The sequence below is a fragment of the Psammomys obesus genome, unplaced genomic scaffold, assembly GCF_907164565.1.
Source record: "Psammomys obesus unplaced genomic scaffold, mPsaObe1.curated_primary_1811, whole genome shotgun sequence".
In the NCBI taxonomy this organism is placed as follows: domain Eukaryota; kingdom Metazoa; phylum Chordata; class Mammalia; order Rodentia; family Muridae; genus Psammomys; species Psammomys obesus.
In genome coordinates this window covers 13,862,201-13,884,268 of record NW_026596039.1, presented here as the reverse complement: position 1 = coordinate 13,884,268, position 22,068 = coordinate 13,862,201, and the positions used below count along the sequence as shown (strand labels likewise).

Below are 22,068 nucleotides of genomic sequence, written 5' to 3'. Positions count from 1 at the left end.
CGGCGGCCGGGCGGGCCGGCGGCATGGGGGAGCGTCGCGCTCGGCCCGAGCCCTAGCGGCGGCCGCGGCGGCCCGGCGCTGAGGCGAGAGGCGGCCGCCCGGAGGAGGGGACCCGGGGCCGGCCCGGCCGCCAGAGCATGCCGTGATGGCTGCGGAGAAGACACTGCAGGTGGGTGGCGCGGCGGCGGCAGGGCCGGGGCGGCCGGCCGCGCTCGCCTTCCCTGGGCGTGCTCCCGGGCGAGAGCGCGGGGAGGCCCGCCGGGCCGGGAGGCCGCGCCCGAGCGCCGGGCGCCGAGCGCAGGACCCGCCCGGGAGCAGGGAACTCCAGGCCCAGGCGGCTCCGACCCCCGAGGTCGAGTGGCCCCGGCGCCCGCCCCCCGGGAGCGCCGAGCGGGAACGCCGAGCGCATCCTGCCCGCGGGCGGCGCCGGCCCCCGCCCCGCGGGGAACTCGGCGCGGGGAGGCCGGGCCCGGCGGCCTAGAACGCCCGTCCAGTAGCTCCCGCCCGCCCGAGGGCCGGGGCCGGCGAACATGGAGGCGGGCCCGGGCGCCGCCGAGGGAAACGGACCCACGGCCGTGATCCTGCCGCCCGGACCCGCTCGCGCCCGTGGGGTGAGGCGTCGCCCGGCATCTCCGTCCTGCCCCCGCCATTCGCCCTCCTCGGCCCTCCTTCCACCGGTCCTCGGGCGGTCCTGGGAAACCCTCGCCCTGGGTCCCCTTCCTCAGCCTCCTGCCCAAAGCCCGCGCCCATTTCAGCCGGGTGGTTCTTACTCCTTTTTGTTTTTTCGTGCGATTGTTTGTTTTTCTTAAAAAATAATAACAACTCCCTGCGACAGGGTGTTACTTAAACTTGGAGACATGAATCTCGCTTTCTTCCCTAAACTGTTTTATCTTTTATTGTCCCTTAAAGTCCTTACAGACAGCGGTTGCTTCCAAGCACTGATTACTCTAACTGGGTTTCCTGCTGCTTTGGGTATCCGTTAACACTGCGGGTTTGTGTTCTCAGTTTTGTGATAGAGAGATGAAGCCGTAATCCACATTTAGGGAAAGTTCTCCTATTGGTTGCAGGACTGTCTTGGAGTATCTCCAGCTCCATCAGGCGCTTATTGATTCAGAATTTTTTTTTTTAAACCGCCTTAGAATAGATGAGGAGATAATTGGGCCTAAGCGTTATATATTTAGAAATCTGAGAAAGTTGTGCAGTTCTTCACTCATTTCCGTATTGAGATTTTCATCTCCATTTCCATTATGAGCAGAAAACAGGAGGCAGGCCTCAAACACGTTTTTGTGTTTTGTTTGTTTGTTTTCTGTTTCTTTTCTTTCTTTTTTTCTTTTTTTTTTTTTTTTTGGACTTTCCAAGATCCATTAAAAAAGACCACAGCTAGAAGCAGTGAGACACATGCCTGGGATCCCAGCACTCAACTGAAGGATCCTAAGTTCGAGGCTAGCCGAGGTTGCCGAGGGCAGAAGGGTATGACTTGAGGTTATTTAGGATCTTACATGTATAATTAATTAATTGTGCTTACAGTTTTTTCCCTTTTATTTATTTTTTTTTCGGTTTTTCTGTGTAATCCCCCGGCTACCCTGGACTCTCCTTGTAGACCAGGCAGGCCTCACAGAGACCCACCTGCCTCTGCCTCCCAGGCACTTACTTGGCTTAAAGGCATGCTCCATCGTGCCCAGCTGCTTACAGTTTCTTACCTTTGGTATTCTCTGATCTCTGAAAAGGTTGGTCCAAGCCCCAGATCAGGTGTCCTTCATACATTCCTTTCTGTTCTTGCAGTTCAGCATTGCAAATGTCTACTTGAAGGCACCATAACAACACCAAAATGATCTGTTTTGTTGAAGCTGAATTCATGATATAAAATATTGGAATGTTTTTTTTTTAAGAATTGCTTTTACTTTTTAAAGTAAGTTACAGCAACTTCTAGTATCTGACCATTAAGTAGAGTAAACTTGCCTTTAATCCCAGCAGTTGGGAGGTAGAAGCAGGCAGATCTCCAAGTTCTAGGCCAGCCTGACCTACAATAGCAAGTTCTAAGCTAGCCAGGGCTATAAGTATGTATCTTTGTTTCCAAACAAACAACAAAACAAACATTATAAACAACATAAATGAGCATTTTCTTATTTTGTCCTTGATACTTGGGCTTGAATTCCTGACCTTCTGCATGCTAGCTTTTCTAACACTGATTTGTATCCTATAACCCAAGTTGGATGACACAAAGAGATCAGTGTTTTTTTCTATTTAATAATGAAAGTCTAATGGAACTATTTTGGTGTGGTGGAAAATAGAAACCTGGAATGCTCATGTGCTGAGGGGAGCTTTTATTAGTCACTTCCTTCTGCTATTTTTTTAAAATAAATGATCACAATAAAAATATCTTGTTTTATATTTTGGGCTTCTCTGGAGATGTTTTAATGGGTTACAAGTGCAGAACTGGACCTTGAGTGGTTAATAGAAAATGTAATTTTGTATTTTTTCTAGTCCAAAATTGAATTATCTTGTTGTTCTAGCAGGGTTCCATGGTTCTTGCATTTAACTACTGTATATCTGAAAGTGTTACTGTCAGTATCCACTTGGTGATTTGCTTTTTATCTAAGCTTAGCCAAGTTCTTTCATTTGGATTTGAAGTTTCAAAGAAACAAGATGTTGAATTATTGAGTTGAATTATTTAAAAATATTTTTAATGTTAGACTATAAAATTATACATTGATCTGTGCAGTTATTGTTCATATGAAGTTGGTATATACTTCTGTTTTATTGTTAAGTAGTTATTTAGGTGTAGAGTAAGGGTCCTAACCTCTGGAGGACTTCTTACTAACAGAACATAAGGCTCAATTGAAATCCTTACATACTGTGAGTGAAGAAGTGAAAAAAAAAAAGTCACATTCTGTGTAGGGCTTCAAGGTTTACGTAGATCAAGTAGATTAAGTGAGAGTCAAGTCCTAGAGCTCTGGAGGGAACACAGAGTGGGTTGGCCGGTGTCTAGGGCAGTCGTAGGGGGGGTAAACTACCAGTCTAGTGTAGTCATAGAGCATTGTTTGTATGAGGAAGAACAATAATGCATGAGTGAGAAGTGGACTTTTTTTGAAGGAAGATTCCAGGGTTAGCCTTCAACCGTTGAGAGCCTGGACTGTGACCTTCAGTGTAGCAAATACTCCAAAGAAGCTCACGTTTTTTAAGTCCTAAGAAGCCTCATAGGCACGCAACATTCCTTCCCAGTTGACAGTGATAGGATGAGGGTTTCAAACTTAGCCATGCTCCATCCCTGTTGTGGCAGTGCTGAAGTTGCTGTAACTTCATCTTAGATCTGCCAATGTGAACAGTACGACAGCACCATCCTCCTTGGAGTTTGTTTTTAAGAAGGAGAACGCTTTCTCATATACCTGGAGTTATATTGTTTAAAGAGGTGGGTCCCTCCTTCTGGTTCCTATAACAGTGTGCATCAAGGATTCACTTGTGGTATTAACAATATTTCAAATAGTTTCTTTCTAATAATGTTTTATGAAATCATCCTCCTGCTTTCAGACATTTGTGTTTCCTAATATCAATATCACAATGTTTTTATTGACTGTCTCAGTAAAAACTTGTTTTGTGTCTGTAGTTTAAGAATGTATTTCTAAGCCAAGTACTGTAGCACACACCCGTAATCCCAGCACTCAGGGAGGCAGAGGCAGGCGGATCTTTGAGTTTGAGCCCTGCCTGGTCTACAAAGTGAGTACAGGACAGCCAAGACTACAGAGAGAAACCCTGTCTTGAAAAACAAAACAAAATAAAATGTATTTCTAAACATAGTGATGGAAAAGAATATTTTTTTTTTTACCCTAAGTTGTATTGATATGTAAACCTATTAGCAAAGAGTAAGAAGGCTGATTTCATCATGCTTTAGTTAAAGATTAACTTCAGAAGTCTTTGACAGTTGGCCTAGTGAGATGGCTCAGCTGGTAGAGCCTGATGGCCTGCATTTGATGGACAGAACCAACAAGTTGGAAGGAGAGAACCAGCTCTCACAGGTTGTTCTGACTTCCCATGAGGTCTGCACAGGTAAATGGATAACTAGAGGCTCTAAGGATTTGGGTCCAGATGACAGAGATTTCCTCTGAAGTAGCTCTGCAGAGTGCTGTTTGAGTTAGGTGTGGGAAGGCTGAGTTGATGGTGTTGACTCACATCAGTGACGTCTTCGCTGTCAGCAGCTCCTCCTAGTGATGCTGTCACTCACTTTCTCTAGTTTGCAGGTGATATCAGCTCTGCATTGTGAAACTGAATGATAGCAAGTTAACCTTGTACCTAAAAGGTCAGTGACCAAGGGCCTGGTGCTAACCACGTGACTCAGGATGGCTGAGGATGGAGCCCAACACAACACTGGAGAGCTGCTTCAAACATGAGGGGTTTTGTTTGTGTAGTTTGGATTGTTTTTGGTAATTCTACTGTGTAGTTTTCAAGTGCTTCAAATAATGTTGTGTGTCAGTGTGCCAGGAGGCTGGGCACACCTGGTAGAGAGTACTCAGAGAGCAGAGACTGAAAAATGAAGGTTTGTATTGTATGGAGCCACAGAAGAGGCCTCTCACATCAGCTGGCCCTCACCCTAAGAGTCCTAGTTTTGTTTCTGTTCCTACCCATCAGACACTATCTACTTTGAAGCCTGGCTTTTACTGGTCCAAAAGGATAAAGTAAGGGCTAGTTCGTGTGCAAAGAGGCTTGCTTCCAAGCCTGGTGTCCTTAACCAAGAACCTGCAGAGTGGAGGGGGAAAGCCAGCTCTTACAGGTTGTCCTCCGACCTCCCAAGTATTTCATGGCATATGCACAGGCATGGCACACATGCGCGCACACACTAAATAAACGCAATACAATGTTTAAATGAATGAAAAATGCTAGGCACAAGGCATTAAATTAGTAAGAAAAACATTTAGCGGTATCATTGGTTTGATTGGATAGGAGGTTTTATTTACCTTTTTACTTAATCCCTGGCTTTTAGTTGTATTGAGAGTAACTAAAGTTTCCAGATGTAAAACTTCTGTAAAATCAAGCTTTTACTGTTACAAACTTGTAAGCTTATATTTTTAGGTTTTTCAAAAGCCCTTTAAGTGTATTATTTTATGTCTTTTAGGATGATGCTAAAATTAGTTTTTGTTCTTAGTCATCTGTACTCATTTCCTATTCAAAATTATGTGGGCTTAATTTTATCCTATTCTGTAATTTAGTCTGTTTCAGATCTTGGCTTTTACTTCATAATTTATTTTCATTGTCTCATACACTTACATTGAACGGTTTGTTCATATAATTGAATCCATCTCATTATAACTGACCCTCTTTAACTATTTGTGTCATTTTCTTTGGCCGGACTGAGTTGATCTTAGGTATGTGTTACTTTCTGGTATTTCAGTTATAATTTTTAAGATGTCTGGTACAGATATAAAAACCTGGAAATGTACAGTACATGGTCTATTTAGATGAAATACATTATTCCTGTTTCTGGTAAGACAAAACAAATACCTGAATAGCACAAAAGTCATGAGTGAAAAGTTAGTTAGCAATGCCACACACAGGGAAGATTGTCTCAAATAAAGAGGGATGTTTTCTGAAAGCCATTTCAATACTTTTTACTACTTAGCTTTTAAAATTAAATTTGCAGTTTAATATTTTGGCATTTTTTACATTTATAAAACAGAAAAGGGGTAAAATAATAATGAAAACCATCTATAATTTTTACCTAAAAATAACGTAAAATGTTAGTTTTGTTTTCATTTTAAAATTCTTTTAATCATTATAAGTACACCTTTTAAAAATGTATAAGCATTATGGTTTTGTTTCCTGCTCTTCATAAGAATTTTTTCATGTCATTAAATGTTCCTTTAAGAGATTTTTTTTTCTGCCTAGATGCCATTGAACATATTCAAACATTGCAATTTGATTTTTAAAAGAAACTCAAATACAATTAGAAATGAAAAAAGAAACATTACAGCTGATATCACAAAAAAAGAGAGAGAGATACTGTGGCCTATTATGAAAAACTGTATGTGACTAACAGGAAAGCCTAAGAAATAGATACATTTCTGGACACATAGATTTCGGCCAGGTTTTTTTTTCCCCCTAATAATACTTGAGATACAAATGTCTGTCTGTAGAGATTTGTGCCCAAAGTGTGTTACTTATGAATTTTTCATCTTTGTTATTTTTTGATCATGTGTGTTTATGTGAGTGTTTCCTCACAAGTGTACAGGTGTCTTCAGAGAGCAGAAGAAAATGTCAAATGCCTTCAAGCTGGAGTTAGCTTGGGTGAGTCACCTCAAGTGAGTGCTGGAAACTGAACTCAGATCTAACTGCTGAAGCCTCTCTCCAGCCCGTATTAAACCCCTTTCCTGACATGTGGTCATCCAGCTGACCTGTGGAGAAGTCACACTAGTTAGTCTTCCTATTAGCAGCATGTAAACGCCCATTTCTGTGTGCACATCGTTGTGTGTGCACACGATCTTGTTGATTTGCTGGACACGAGTGGACACAGCACTAAGAAGCTCATGTTATAGTCCAGGAGACCAAATCTGAGCTCATGCTGAGCTGCTGCATGCAATGCATGGGATTTGGGACAGTTTCTTTTTCATTTTTCTACGTCTCAGTTTTCTGGCGTGTAAAACAGTGATAGTAACACCTGTCATCATGGTATGGTCATGATTGTTGGAAAGGACTGATGATATACACTGAGTCACTGAAGTTCTTTGATATTATTATGAATACCTTCTCATTATACATAATATGGTAATGTGAGCATTTCATAATCTAAAATCAGAAATGCTCCAAATTGCAGCGCTTTTGAGTGTTAACATGTTAACCCAAGTTAAAAAAAAATGCATGCTATGAAAATGTTCTTGATGAATCATTTGATGAAGTGATTGGAATGCTGTATAACGGACTGTATGTACAACACGTAATAGCCTCTTACTCAACTTAGTACATTTGTTATCCCTTTAGAAGAAAATCCTCAGTTACTTTACGTGTACAGGTTCCTTACAGACACACTCATTTGCTAAATCATTGCTTCCCCCATAGCCTTAGCCATTGTTTACCAAACCCAATGGGTTAAAGGACTCCCAACAATGAGAAGTGGGGTTAGCAGACTCTAACCTTACACTCTTTAATAAACACCCTTTAATAGTGTACATAATGGACTCAGATGTCTTCCACAAGAGACTGAGATAAGCTAGTTCTGTTCACACACACACACACACACACACACACACACACACGGAAAGAGAGAACTCGAAAGAGTTCTAGCAGCTGTGTTCACCTGTCCTGTCACTTAGCATATCGCTTTCTCATGACAGGCATGCAGATAAGCGAACGGATCAGATACTAGCTTAAACTCCTATTTTCTTTGCATTGCTCATTGCGGCCCATGTCATCTTCTCACTTTCCATCAAAGTAGCACTCATACAGACTCGCAATAAAGTTCAGTTAAACAGCTACTGTGTATAATATATATGTTCTGAATTTCAGCTAAATGACTATCAATAAAACAAACTATTTAGTCATTGTTTGATTTCTTGCAAATCAAAATGATTCCTTAGGGATGTTTTTAAATTCGTGATTTTATCCAATAGTAATATCTCGGGAATTATTATAGCTTAACTGTTTCAACAGTAAGTTGGTAGACCCATGAAGAACTGAAGCTAACTGAAAAGTGTGTCAAGTAGCAGTGTATTCCTTTAGGTAACTTGTGGGGTTAGAAATGACAGGGTTCATGAGATTATACTGCAGGAAAGATGGCCGCTCTTAGTCTGTCTACAGCCATGTATTTTAAAGAAAAATCTTAATATCTCCCATCTGTATTGTTAATCGGAAACAAGTGGTGGTGTGTAAAAGGAAACACCAGTTTCCATTCAGGCACTTGTTTTATTGTCTTATAGTTGTAATTTTATTCCTTCTCTCTGCCAGTCTCTCCGTCTCTGACAGGATCTCACTATGGGCTTTGGCTGTCCTGGAATTTGCTATGTAGACCTGACTGGCCACAAACTCACAGAGATCCACCTGCCTCCTTAGTGCTGGGATTAAAGGAATATTTATTACCTCCCTTATTCCTGCCCACCAGTAAATCAATATATTTCTTCTAAATCATTGGTTGCCAACAATTTTTATACTTTTTTTTCACCAGTTACTAACACTTTTTAATCTCATCAGCTGAAGTCTTTTCTGGCAATGTAATCTTGGTTTTTCTTACAATACAATACTCTGTATCTTTGGCTTTCCTTAACTAAATGTTATATCTTTACCCTTGAGAGACATCATTCTGGATTATTTTTGCTTTATAAGTTCATGTAAAATGATATCTCAAAGGACTATAGTAGGGTATTTGAACTCTGAGGCATTTGATTTTGAGGTTCTGTAAACATGGTAAGAACAGCTAGTAAGGTGCAACAATAGGCTTTTCCTGAATTATTTTTTCTGTATTAATAAGGAGAAAACTTTAGAATTATATCTATGTGACTATAAGTAAATAGTGTAAGCTGTTCAGTTTGGCTGTTTTTAAAAAAAAAAAAGTGATGACTGGGACCCAATGAGATCTTTGCCTCCATGATACTTTTTCTTCTATATTAATAGAGAGAACCTTTACAACTTTTTTTTTTTACTGAGAATATAAAATAGACACTATAAACCAAACTTTCTACTTTTTTGTAATTTAGTTTCACTTACAACCGTTTTAAAGGAAATGCTTCTGCCTTTCTTGTGTGGCAGGTACTGTTACAAGTTACTGTATGTATTAATTCCACTGGTCCTTGTAACAACTCTGCTCTAGAAATCATGCTGAAGGACTGAGAGAGGATAAGTAACTTCTCTAGGTACCAGGTCAGTTTGAGGCAAAGTATGATATGATACTGTTTCTTACATCTATAAATTGTAAATTTATAATTTCTTCTCACCTTGCTCATCATCCTTGTCTCATTAGATTCCATCCTGCAGTTAACCATATCCTAAAGTTACAGTAAATATTCAGAGACAAAACCTGTGAATCATCTCTAGAAATACAGGCACCTAAATAGGAACAAGTGGTTCCATCCACTTTTATGCCTTTGGCCACTGAGAGATACCATTGAATGAAATAACTGCATCTCTTTTAAGTCCACAAACACTGGGCCTATGTGTAGCAAATGGATAAATTATAGAAAATCGCAAGTCCTCCCCTCATGTTTATATATTAGGTAACCTAGTACCATTCATAATAGCTAAGAACATACAGGATCATGCTTGGTGCAGAGGTAGGAGCTCACTATGTAGTCTAGGGTACTGAACCTCATGGCACTCTTACCTCTGCCTCTAGTATGCAATCTGTTTAATAGATCATTTTAATGTAATCAACATTCCTGGTTTTCTCTTAAACCTTTGGTAAAGGAGAGAATATATTTCTGTAACTGATTTTTGCAACGCTGTGCCTAGAATGGTGCACATATGATAGGAAAATATAATGTTGAGTGGTTACTATGCATGTAACACTATTCTGAGAGTTTGATCATTAATTTTCAGAATAACCATATTATATGCCTTTATTTTCCATAACTGGGGATACCCAGGCATGGAGAGACTAATTTGCCCAAGACCTTAGGTAGGATCAGTACATAAGTAGATAGCAAAACACACACATGTTCTCTCTGAGTGAATCGTTAGTAAAGACAATCTTCCACCAAATGTGTGCCTATTCATGATCGTGTCTTCATATCATATGTAGCATTAAAAACCCAGTCATTTCTCTTACAATACATGAAGGTTAGCACACACTCACGAATGTGCACACGCTCTCAGGGGTGTGCACACACATTTTTCTTTAATGTTGCAGTATGACTGATTAACAGTTACAGTGCAGATAGGAAAGTTGGTTGGGAAGAGGCATTCTGATTCTTTTACGTTGTCACATATATCTGGAACAGCCAAGAGACTGAGGAGATACTAAAGGACAACAAGTGTTTTCTAAGACATCAACAACATCTAATTAGAAAACATAGGGAAAGAAATACTCCCTTATACCTCAGTATTAACAGTAAACAAAAGAGCAAGTTATTTTAAGACAAGTTTCTTGAGAAATACTTGGCTCTGTAAAAGACTCTGCGGAAAGAGAAAGCGAGAGCGAAGCCAGTGTCTTCAGTGACACTGCACAGCACCCCAGCAGTCAGTGACTCAGCAGGGCCCCTTACAGAAGCGCCGCTGTGGGACCCCAGGCGAACTCTCTACAGCATCTGGCTGAAAACAGCCAGCACGTGTCTGGAAGCATGCATAAACCCATGGCCAGGCGATGAATGTGGAAACTAGGGAAAGTAGACCAGCAAAGAACTTGTGCTTAGAGTGCACCCAGCCAATTATAACCCACAGTTGTTCATTTATGATCCAGGTCAGAAATGGAGAAAGGTCAACGGAACATGGAGTAAAAAAGCCCAAGTTTATAAGATAACATATGGAGTTGGCCTATTCCCCCTCCATCAAAATCCTCCAATAGTTTCCTATCTCAGCAAAAAGGCCAAATTCTTTCTTTGACCTACACCCTGGGGACCCAGGGCCTCTATGAGTATGTTAAAATGTGGACTTCCTAAATCAGAATCTTCAAGATCCTTGTTTGTTTCAAATGCAGTGTTAAGTCTTGAGAAGCTCTGCCCTTTAACACTATGGTTTCTCTAGCCATAGTTTAGTTCCTTGTCACCTCCCCTGCCCGCCCTTTCATACACACTCTGTTGTAAGAGAAGAGGATACACTTTGATGCTGCAGTATCCTAGTGCAAGACACCTAGGCATATTCAGTTTAGAGTAAAGCTGGTATTAAAAATTACAGGGCTAAAGGAATTTTTAAGAAGGAGAGAAATTACAGTGCCATCTTGTGAGTCATTGTCACTTTGTCATATAAAGTTCCCACAGACAATTAGAGAATGCTGAACCATTTTCTCCCATTGTCTGTGGAAGACACGTTCTAAGACCCTGGTGGATTTTAGATTGTATGAGTGCTATAAACAGACATCAATAGATCTATAAGACTGATCTAATGATGGGACCTCCTTTAATTATGATATAGTTATGATTGTTCTTTGTAGCCTATTTATTCATCTTTGTAGCCTACTTATTTCACCAAGCAGTTTTAATTAGTTTGCCAAGTGGGATTAATTAACACAAAAGAGTAACAGACATGCATGTAGCTTAGGAAGGTGGGCTTTGCCTTTACAAGACCTCCTTTTAGACTCACCAATCAGGTAAGATGCACTGCAGGAAAAAGACAGAGGCAGCATTGTTACCCCATTGGAGGCTGCATAACTGTATCCAGAGAAGTATGCAGGACTGGGAGTCGTGGTCTTCCTTGAGTGTTAGCAGCTCCAGAAACTCTACTTCTTTATTGTTAATTTTTATATTAATTACAGTTTATTAATTTTGTATCCCAGCTGTAGCCCCTCTCTCATCTCCTCCCAATCCCACCCTCCCTCCCTCATCTCCTCCCATGCCCCTCTCCAAGTCCATTGATAGGGAAGGTCCTCCTCCCCTTCCATGTGACCCTGGCTTATCAGGTTTCATCAGGACTTGCTGCATTGTCCTCCTCAGTGGCCTAGAAATGCTGTTCTCCCCTCAGGGGAAAGTGAACAAAAAGCCAGCCACTGAATTCATGTCAGAGAAAGTCCCTGTTCCCCTTACTAGAGAACCCACTTGGATACTGAGCTGCCATGGGCTACATCTGTGCAGGGGTTCTAGGTTATCTCCATGCATGGTCCGTGGTTGGAGTATCAGTCTCAGAAAAGACCCCTGGGCCCAGATTTTTTGGTTCTGTTGCTCTCCTTGTGGAGTTCCTGTCCCCTCCATGTCTTACTAATTCCCCCTTCTTTCATAAGATTCCCTGCACTCTGCCCAAAGTTTGGTTTTGAGTCTCAGCATCCAGAAACTCTACTTTGACATACTCACTCTGTCACATAGAAACAAACTCTTAACAGGGTAGCACTTTTGTATTCGTATTAGCAAGGACCTATATTTTTTTTATGATTGCTTTTTTACTGAGGGATCTTTAGGTGTAAGCACACTGCTGCATGCTAAATCATTTGTACAAAGGAGTTAACTGAAGAGAAAGTAATTCTGCTCTCAAGAAGCTTATCTGGTTCATAAATAAGTACAGCATAGACTCTTCATGTTATAGACGTTCAGAGGAGTTGTGGATCCTTAAACATTAGTCTAAGATCTTATGGAAAAGTGAGCCTTGGAGTTAACTTAGAATGACAGATGTGATCAGGATAAGTAAAGAGAACATTTTAGGCAGATCTTTTAACATCTTTACCTTTGTTTTTGCTGTCTCTTTCCTATTATTGAAACAAGAAATAAGATTATAGGGCCAAAGGAAGCCCAAGTCATAGACAGTCTTGAAAACAAAGACAATTAGCAGCTTGTGAATTGAAGCTGTTTATCTGTTTAGCTTGAGAATAGTGTCATTGGAAATGACTTTGTCAGGAAGACACCTAGGGGTAACTAAGGAGATAAGAGATAAGTCTTCTAAGCCTGAGAGGAGGGTATGCTTTGCCTGCCTGTCTGGAGGTTATTCATGTCCACGAGGAGGACAAAGTTGAGAAGAGAAAAATAACCAGGATTTGATTAACTAGAACTTAAATGAATGGAACAGCTGAGAAATGAACAGAGAAGAAACAGTTTCTAGAAAGAACTCTTAACGCACTGATGCGGCCTTTAATCAGGTGAGAGCCACAGCACAGCTCAGATGGGCAAGCACTCTTTTCCAGGCTGACCTTTTGGTGCATGCGGTGCAGGTCATCCTTCTGATTTAATTACCCTGCGGTGCGGGTCATCCTTCTGATTTAATGTTATTACTAACGCCTCACCAGGTGACTCTCAGCCACTCCATATCGTTCTGAGGGACAGCCAGGCACAGCCCCACGTACTTTTGGCCATACTAATTGGCTGAAAGGATGAGGACATGACCCCACGCTGGACTTGTAAGACTGTCTCAGGAATTTGAATAGCCAGCTCAGAATCATCAGATGAAAGCATTCTAGAAACCTGACAAGTCAAACACTTTGAGTTCTCTTCTTTTCTTTGGCCTTCCAAAAGGTTTAAATGTTGAGTTCTTTCTTTGAGCTTTGTCTTAGTCAGGGTTACTATCAGTGTGATGAAACAGTGTGACCAAAGCAACTTGGGGAGAAAAGAGTTTGGTTTATATAACCCAAACCACAGTTCGTTGAAGGAAGTTAAGGTAGGAACTCAAACCAGGCAGGAACCTGGAAGTGGGATTTGAAATCTGCACTGTGTTCCAGGGGCCCTGTTTCCATACTGTTTGCTTAATTTGCTGTGTGAGATGGGGTACTTGTAGGTAAACTGGCTTCCAGTTTGGGATTCTCTGACTCATACCTCCTGATTGCTGGGACTGTGGGCCAGTGCCACAACATCTGACCTCTTAGTATATTACTGGCCAGCCAATATGAATATGTTTAGATTATGAGCTTTGTTTAATGCAAAATCATTTCTATTTGATGATTTACCTTAATGGAACGTTCTGATCACAGTTGATGTTAAATACAAAGATATATTTTATTATATTCTTGGATGGATTATATTCAGGGCTAGATCCAAACATAAACTAGTCTTGAAGTTTCATGGTATGCCTTTTCTTCTGGCTTTTACTGGGCAAAAGAACTTAGGAGAATATAAATTTCTACATAACATTTTATAATCAGCATATAAAAAGTAATATTTATCAGGTCTTGACACAGTTGATCTGGTGACTTTCTTTTAACTGATACTATGTAGTAATTTGTATTTAGTTCACATAGTCAGTATTCTCAGTGTCGTGGTTCAGGGTTTCAAATAACACTCAGAAATAGCTTTCTGTATAGAAGATCTCATTCCTTCTATTAGGAAACCGAGATGTGGCTGTTAGTACCCATTCTGTGGTAGCACAGCATTATTATGTTAATTTTTGGCTGGAGTTCATTTATTTAAACCCTGAGAAATAACAAATTTTGGCCAAAACCTTATCCCGTAACCTTTAGAGTCACAGTTGGGTAATTTTGGTATAATAATCTTCCACGATACTGCTTTGTAGGGGTCAAGAGTGCTCATGTACTAAAGAGAAAGGTTAAGGGAATTATAACAGAAAGTCAATTTGAGTCACCTCTGGCCAAGAGACTTGCTTCCAAACACAACGTCAAAGCACATTTGTTTCACTCTCCTGCCTCAGAACATGTACAAAGCCTGATTTTCAAATGTTAGATCCACCGTTTGCATTGACAAATTATAGGGATACAAAAAGTTATGCTGGCTCCTTTTCCTTTGGTCATTCTGTTTTGTTTTTGTCATATAACATACTCAGTCATTTCTTGGAATTAACCAGACAGGTACCATTGTATTTGTCCTGCAGTGGGAAGTGGGCTAGGCAGGCCTATGTGACTAAAAATGCCCGACTGGGCCCTTTTCACCTACTGATGTTTTAATGTGCTTAACATCATCCAGTACTAGAAACCGAGGGTCTAAATATCACAGCAGGATCTGATTAGCTTTTTCAGATCACTGTCTTTATTTGCTGGTTTGCAAAAAAGCTTAATCCAGTGCTGTAGATCAGGCTTCCTGCTGTGCTGTGGGGTAGTTTTCCTTCTTTGTGATTCCTCCTCCTCTAGCATTAAAGCTTTAAAGTGGTAACTATGGTAGCAAGTGATCAGAAAAGGAGAAGACAAGGGGAAAGTGACTGTCCATTCATACTAGGTAGTTTCCTTTTACAAACAAAAGAAAAAGGCCATAATATAAATACTTACTTACTGTTCTCACTATGTCTTCTAGTCAGGGCCTTTCTTTGCTACTTGGGTTTTTGGTTGTAGCTGTAATTACTTTGCATGGATTTATGCTGTGTCCATCATTTTTATCAGCTCAGAAGCCTTACTGCCTTCAGAGTGATACCATTTTCACCTTTTAAAAGAGCTCTGGAAATGGAAGGAAGCAAAGATAAATTGTAATTTTTCTCATTTCTGTGATACACATATACTCACTCAAAGTGAGGCTTTGCATTCTATGTATTTTACATAGTAATTTACAATAACCTTTGATGATAAAGACATTTTATCTTGATTTTCAGTGGGCTAATGAAATCAGACTAGAGGCTTAACTGTTTCTGCTATATCACTACAGTGCTTGGCAGAAAAATAATAGCTCTCACTTCAGAAATTAATAGGACATCCAGAATCTAGCAGTTGTGTTTTGTTCAGAAATATTGTCACTGACTTAGTAGGTAAAGGAGCTTGCCAAGCTTGACAGCCTGAGTTTGATTACTGGGACCCATAGCAGAAGGAGAGAGCCAACTCAAGAACATTATCCTCTGACCTTCACACTAGCTCTCTCTTCCTCTCCCTCCCTCCCTCTCTCTCTCCTCTCCTCTCCCCTCTGTCTGTCTCTCTCTCTCTCTCTGTGTCTCTGTCTCTCTGTCATACATACATACATACATACATACATACATACATACATACATACATAAACACATACAAAACTTCAGGAAAAGATTAAGTTCTGTTGAGGGAAAAATCCATAGACATGATGACCTACAATATCATACTATTTCTTTTGCTTCTGGAAACAAATTTCAGATGTTTAGTGAGCATGGTGAATGTTTTTCATGAGATAGCTGAAAATATTAAGTGTATGAAATAGATTTTTCATTTTGTAAATAGAGAAAAATCTGATTTGTGTTTAAGTGAATGTGAAAAGGACAAGGGCAGAAGTCCCAAACCATAACTTCCTTTTCCTAAGTTCTCACAAATGGTCCTGCTGTGAATTACTGCTATTTATAGCAGCTCTTTATCTGAAAAGAGAAGCTGACTTACATGGTCTGGGATACTTTAGTTTTGTATCTTTTGAGTCTAATATCATTATTTTTTAAACGCTGCATAAATTAGTAGTCCTTGGCCCATCTGGAACTTTGTCTGCACTTCAATGAAAAGAGAGTCTGTGACTTGCGTGTGTGCAGCACACACACGTGTACGTGCTGCTTCTGTGGTACACAAACGGTAGTCTACACCACATAAGTCTGTAGAGCGGCTTCAGTAAGGTAATGTCATAATGCTAGCTCACTCGAGATACAGCTGATGCAGCACCTAGAAGCTAGTAGTCCATAGGATTAGAAACACTGTCATGTGGAACATAGAAGTAAACCCAGGGTACTTATTTACTATACTTTCCATGTCCTTCAAAATTATCCAGGATTTCTTTTTAGTACTAACATATTTGAGTATTACAACTTTCAAATTTTAAGAAATACATTTTTAGCAAGTGTGTTATGAAAGGTTTTTACTTAAGATATATGGCTAACCAGTATCTTTAATAAGAAAGTTTTACATCACTATTTAACATAGCTCAGCTGGTCTGATCCAATGATTTTAGGTTGAAGTTAGTTTTCTTTCAGTGTATACTGTATGTTACATTTTCACAAGTAGACTTAATTTATATTTTATTATACTACATTTCTAGAGAATTTACTTTTAAAAAGTAATTCTGTTTGTAAACTCATAAGTTTTATTATCTTGTAACACATTAACACATATTTTTTTCTTGTTGTTTTGTTTTGAAGACAGGGTTTCTCTATGTAGCCCTGGCTGTTCTGGAACTCACCCAATAGACCAGGCTGGCCTTAAACTCAGAGATTCACCTGCCTCTGCCTCCCTGAGTGCTGGGATTAAAGGTGAGCACCACCACTACCCACCTAACAAATATTTTAAAGATTCTCCACTGTAGCCAGAGAAACAGATTAACTCTAATCTTCTGCCTCATTTCACCAGTAACTCATTTAGTAAAGGAGATTGATGCAATAGTTAATTGCTACTTTGACACACCTCATTTTCTTTCTCTCAAAGAAAAATGAAACACTAATAGACGAGTATATAGCCTCAACTTTTTGGAAACATGCAACTTTTACTACTTTGAAACATAATTGGTTTCTTTGTTTCGGCGCATTAAAAACAAGGAGGAAAGGCTGAAGCCTGCCCACGCCAGGTGTTTCTTGTTGGCAGCCTGTTCCCTAATGACTGCGTTCATAGAGCAGCTGCCTTACTGGTCAGCTTTCTAAGGCCTATTGTTGCTGCACACCCCTCGTTTAACACACATGCTGCCCGGAGCAGACCCAGAATGACATCAACTTGATTATCTTAGAAACCTACGAACCTGACGCAGGGTGCTGAGGCTGTCTTGCGTCTGCCTGACTAACTAATTGTGAGCTTTCTGGCCTGTGATTGGCTGTTGTTCCAGTCGGTAATAGGTTAAGCAAAGACATTGCCATTCCATCTGTTCAACCACTCATTGTTCTTCTTGCCTGCCTGGAAGTCTGCAGCTAAAATTGTGTTGTTACTGCTGAAGCTGCCACAGAAACCAATGTCTTTGTATTTTCCTGCTAACGTAAGTATCTGTGCTACTTAGTGCTTTTGGAAGTTAAACTGTTCTGTAAGGGCTATAATTTCAGCTTTGAAGAATGGGAAAAACCACACGGAAAGAAAAATGTTAGTGCCAGTATAATAAGAGAACCTGCTTCTTTCTGTGAGAATATATCTGTGCATCAGAGTTTTATGTTTCTATGTTTGGGTATTTTATAAATAATTACTTGTAGCTTAGTGAATGCTTGTAAGCCATGGGCATTACTCACAATCATTTGGAGTTTAAGACAGTTATTAAAAAGTTCTAATATCATGCTAAACAACAAATTTAGATTTTATCTTGTCAAATGCTTATGTTTCTGAAGACATTACTGCCATATCTAGTTCCTGTGAAATGATGGTCAGATTCAGTAGATTTTTCTAGTATGTGAAGAGTCTAGTTTGCAGAGATGGATTGATACTGATAGATGTTTCCAACAGCTGGTTTTAAAGATGATGATTAAGCATTCAATTGCCTTGTCAACAATTTCAGTATTCATGTAAAATTGATTTCCTCACCCCTTCTTTTCCCCTTGCATTATTTTCAGATATTAGGTTGAAGATGCCATTTCAGTTACTTTCAAGAGTTCTGTAATGGGGAAGTGAGAAGTAGACAAAGACTTTCATCTGTCAGTTGGGAGGGAAAGAAAGAACATAAAGGGTTAAAGAGAGGTTTTCATTTCTACCACATGCCCTATTGTGTGGACATATGCATAAGTCTATTGAAAGTTTTCAGAAGATAGGCAGGCCACCAGTTGCTGGTCTCCTGCAGTTCCAGTAGACATCTGTTGCCTCAGAACATTAACCAATCTGTTCAAAGGGACATCCCTCCTTTGTTAGCCAGAGGGATGCAGACAACAGTGCTTGCTCAAATACAATGGTAATTAAATACGCAAAGACCATAGCAGTAGGTATTTATTACATATTCATTATTTTATTTTCATTGTTCTCATAGTAGAACCATTTGGATAGCAACCAGAACCTACTTTCATGGCATTGTAACTTTACAAACAAATAATTTGATGTAACAAGTTTATGGTGTAATATTATGCTTTTTAGAATGCTTAAAAATAAGCTTTACCTGGTTCGAGGAGAGTTGCTATTCAAGTTGTCTATTGAGAACTTTCAAAAAAATCTTTTCACTAAATAGAGGAATTCCAATATATGCACTAATCTTCAGGTCAGTACCTTCATTTCCCAAGCCTGTGTTTAGCTACTGCAGTTATTTTTTGATAATTGAATGAATAAGTTACTCTTTTATCATCTATAAAATTACCATAATTCCATCTTTTTCAACAAATACTATTATTTAATTTTTAGATAGTCTTTGTCAAGAAAAAGAGTGAGTTTCTGATATACTATCTAGAGGTAATCCATGGATCTCTAAGACTGGAGATGTCTTTTTGATTATTCTGCTTTTGCCCAGGGCCTTTTGAGTGCAAGAATATAGTGTGTTTACTATAGACGTGTGCAATGTGCAAGCCATCATGTAAAATGACTTCATGACACAAACTTTGCAGGTTCTTCTCGGAGTCTTCCAGTGACTCTGGGAGTACAAGTGGTCTACTTTGTATGGGATGCTTTGATTCTGCTTTTGCATGAAGGGAGGAAAAGTATCCCACTAGTTGATATTTATTTGAGTTTCATGAGTACTTACATAAGCTTGGGTTTCACTGAAAATGCGAAACTTAAAAAGCCTAAACCGTTCATGGTTTAGGAACTGAGCAAAAGATATTGTTGCATTGCGTAGAGTAACACATTCCGTGAAGCCTTTTCTTTTGAAAACCTAGTAGCCATCGCTAAAATGCTAAACAGATGTAAACAGCGTGGTGCTCCTGATTCTGCAAAGCTTTGTAACTCCTTGCAAGCTTTGTCTTTTCTGATGCTACTGTTGGTATCTCCTTTTAAATCTTTAGGCTAACATTTAAATTTTTACTGAATAACTTTAGGATAGTGTCAGATTCAAGATTGTTTTTAAATGCCATATTAAGTCATGGCAACTTTTTACCAGCTTGGACTTGATGAGAAACATTCTACAGATTGAAGTTTTAAAATCCAAATCTTTACTATCTCAGTCACTACAAATCAAGTGACTTTAAATGTTAATTTAAAATCTAGACAATGCTTGCATTTATTGTTAACATTGAAAAACATTATTGGATATTATTGAAAAATATTGTAAAGTGTTATTTAAATATTATATACAAATGACATGATTGCTTCAAGTTGAAAGTATTAGTGTTTGCTAATTACATTACTATAAATAACTACTAAGTGGTTTAATATTATAAAAACAACAAAACATCCATTTTGCCCCATTTTTTCATTATAGCCATGTGGTAAAGTACATAGAAAACCAAATTTGGGTACTACCACTGGTACTTTTCAAATACTAGACTGAAGGAGAAATAGAAGAATTGATTGAAATTCAGTTTTAGAGTGATCAGACTTCTTGTTTCAACACTTTACAGTATCTGTGTTTTTCACTTTGAAATGTGAAAATTAACAAAATCTACATATCCTGCAATCAGAAATTTTCGTTCTAATACTTTTTTCTGTAGGTATTCATCATGTCTGATATAGCTCAAAAATATAAAACTGCTCAATATTAAAATAATATTCTGTAGTTCAACTCAGCAATTTGGTCAGCAAGTCATTATCGTGAATTATCTCACAATAGCACTAATGCAAAACCCAAACTTTTCAGGGGAGATCAAAAATATTTCCCATTAAATGCACTTCCTGCAGTCAGAACAGATTGTGGGGTTTACAGAACAATGATGTCGGAGCTTCCAGATTGGTTTGGCAGCTGCATTGTTCTCTGAGGGTAAACCAGACGCACTTAAGTCCCAGTCTCTTTTATGGGCTTTTGTTCATACCAAATTATTCTTTCACTGTGCTAGCATTCATGATGGCATGTTAAAGGAGTGCAGCTTAGCAACCATCTTCTGGTTGCCAGGCAGCCCAGCTTCCAATAGATTTTTCTTGTTTAAGATACTTTTGGTGGGAGCTCTACTAAGGCCAGTGTGTAGATTTTTTTTTTAACTGTATCCCATTATTAGGATGCTGTTGTGATTTGTTACTTGCATTATGGGTGTTAGTACATTACTGTAGTTAATAAATCACAGGGTGTACAGATTTACTTTCAAAGTCCCTTAATTCTAAGTAATTGGGCCGTGCATATCCATATTAATAGAAGAAGTTGAAATGGACACAGCTTCATAATGAAGCAGATGCTCTTTATCAGTGGGGTATCCAGGAGCTAGGAAACTCGGTGTTTCTTTAGTGAGTGCTGTATTAGTAGAACAGTGGTATTCAAGTCACTCTCAAAGAACAAACCCTGAAGAAACTCCTATAGAGATGGGTAGAACTTCAACCCCAAGAAAATGTTGAAATTTTGTATTTTTAAAGATTGCATGTTGTATTTATCATTGTTAATAAAATTCATTATACTGTAGAAGTATTTGATTCTGTAGTGGGTTTATTGGGTATACCTGCAAATTTCTCAGAAAATCAGAATTTCCTTTTAATATTTATATAATAGCTTTCTTCATATATATATATATATATTGTTGAAGAGCTTCAGTTTAAAAGAGACTATTTTTCCAATTTTCTTTATTAGATATTTAAATAGGTGTTCTCTGACAGCCTTAGGGTTAGCTATCCCTGACTTGCTGATTAATGGTAGAACACCAGAATTATTGCCATAGTCAATAAATGTCTGCTATTGGTTTAGTCCTCACCATGAAGTAGAAAGAGAAAATATAGTAATGTACTTCTCTTAACTATCCCTAGGAGAGAAATCAATTTCCCTAGGTCTTCAGGAAAAATAGTTTAACTACAAAAGACATTTTAAACAGTAAAAATATTCCTGCAGGGAAAATGAAGAAAAGATGAGTTTTTAATGAAATGCAGGTATGTTGTTAATCTGAGATCAGACAACATCAGGCATGTTCAGGGTGATATGCCAATAGACATTGAATAGCCTGATGCAATATAAAAATTCTATCATAAAAACCAAGAAATTGATACAACAATGTACCTGTTTGCCTCAGATTGTATGTAAAATATTTAATTTAACTGCTCTTGATAAATATATATAAGCAAAACCTTTTTTCTTTAATGAAATGGACTACCTTGTCTGCCATTTAAAGTATTACAATATCTAAAAGTATGTTTTGTTACAATGTTCAGTATTTACAAAGTTATAATTATTAATGAAAAATTCTATTTCTCTCAAAATAGAAGGTAATTAGCTTTTTTTTCTTCTTGAGACAGGGTGGATTGGAACTCACTGTGTAGCCCAAGCTAATCTCAAACACACCATCTTCGTGTCTCAGTGTCCTAGTTGCCTATATCTTAGGTATACAGCAAGCAGCATGGTTGGGCAAAGGATGTAATTAGCTTTGTCATTAATCAATTCCTTATTGACCATTGTAGAATATGTACCCCTTCATTTCAATACCTAAATTAACTTATTTTTTGAGATTTTTACATGAGTACTGTATTTCTATCATTTCTTCTCCCCTCCTCCTCCATCCAACTCTTTGTGTCCTTTTCCTTTTCAAATTCATGAACTCTTATTATTTGTTGCACATCTACACAGACACAGAAAGAGAGAGAAAGAGAACAAACCTTTGTAAAAACCCAAGTTTGATTTTGTGTTTACT

General features: G+C 38.9%; 1 protein-coding gene across 3 annotated transcripts in view; it reads left to right on the top strand.

The window, feature by feature from the left end:
• Positions 1-95: 95 nt before the first annotated feature.
• Zc3h12c (zinc finger CCCH-type containing 12C) overlaps positions 96-22,068 on the top strand; it is a 52,092-nt gene continuing 30,119 nt past the window's right edge. The window contains exon 1 of one of the 3 annotated variants that reach the window (XM_055622438.1): positions 96-169. In XM_055622438.1, the coding sequence (XP_055478413.1) occupies positions 146-169 (24 nt within the window). In that variant the 5' untranslated portion in view covers positions 96-145. Of the gene's footprint in view, positions 170-530; positions 612-17,325; positions 17,385-22,068 lie in introns of those variants that run through there. The other 2 variants (XM_055622436.1, XM_055622437.1) reach the window with 2 other exon arrangements.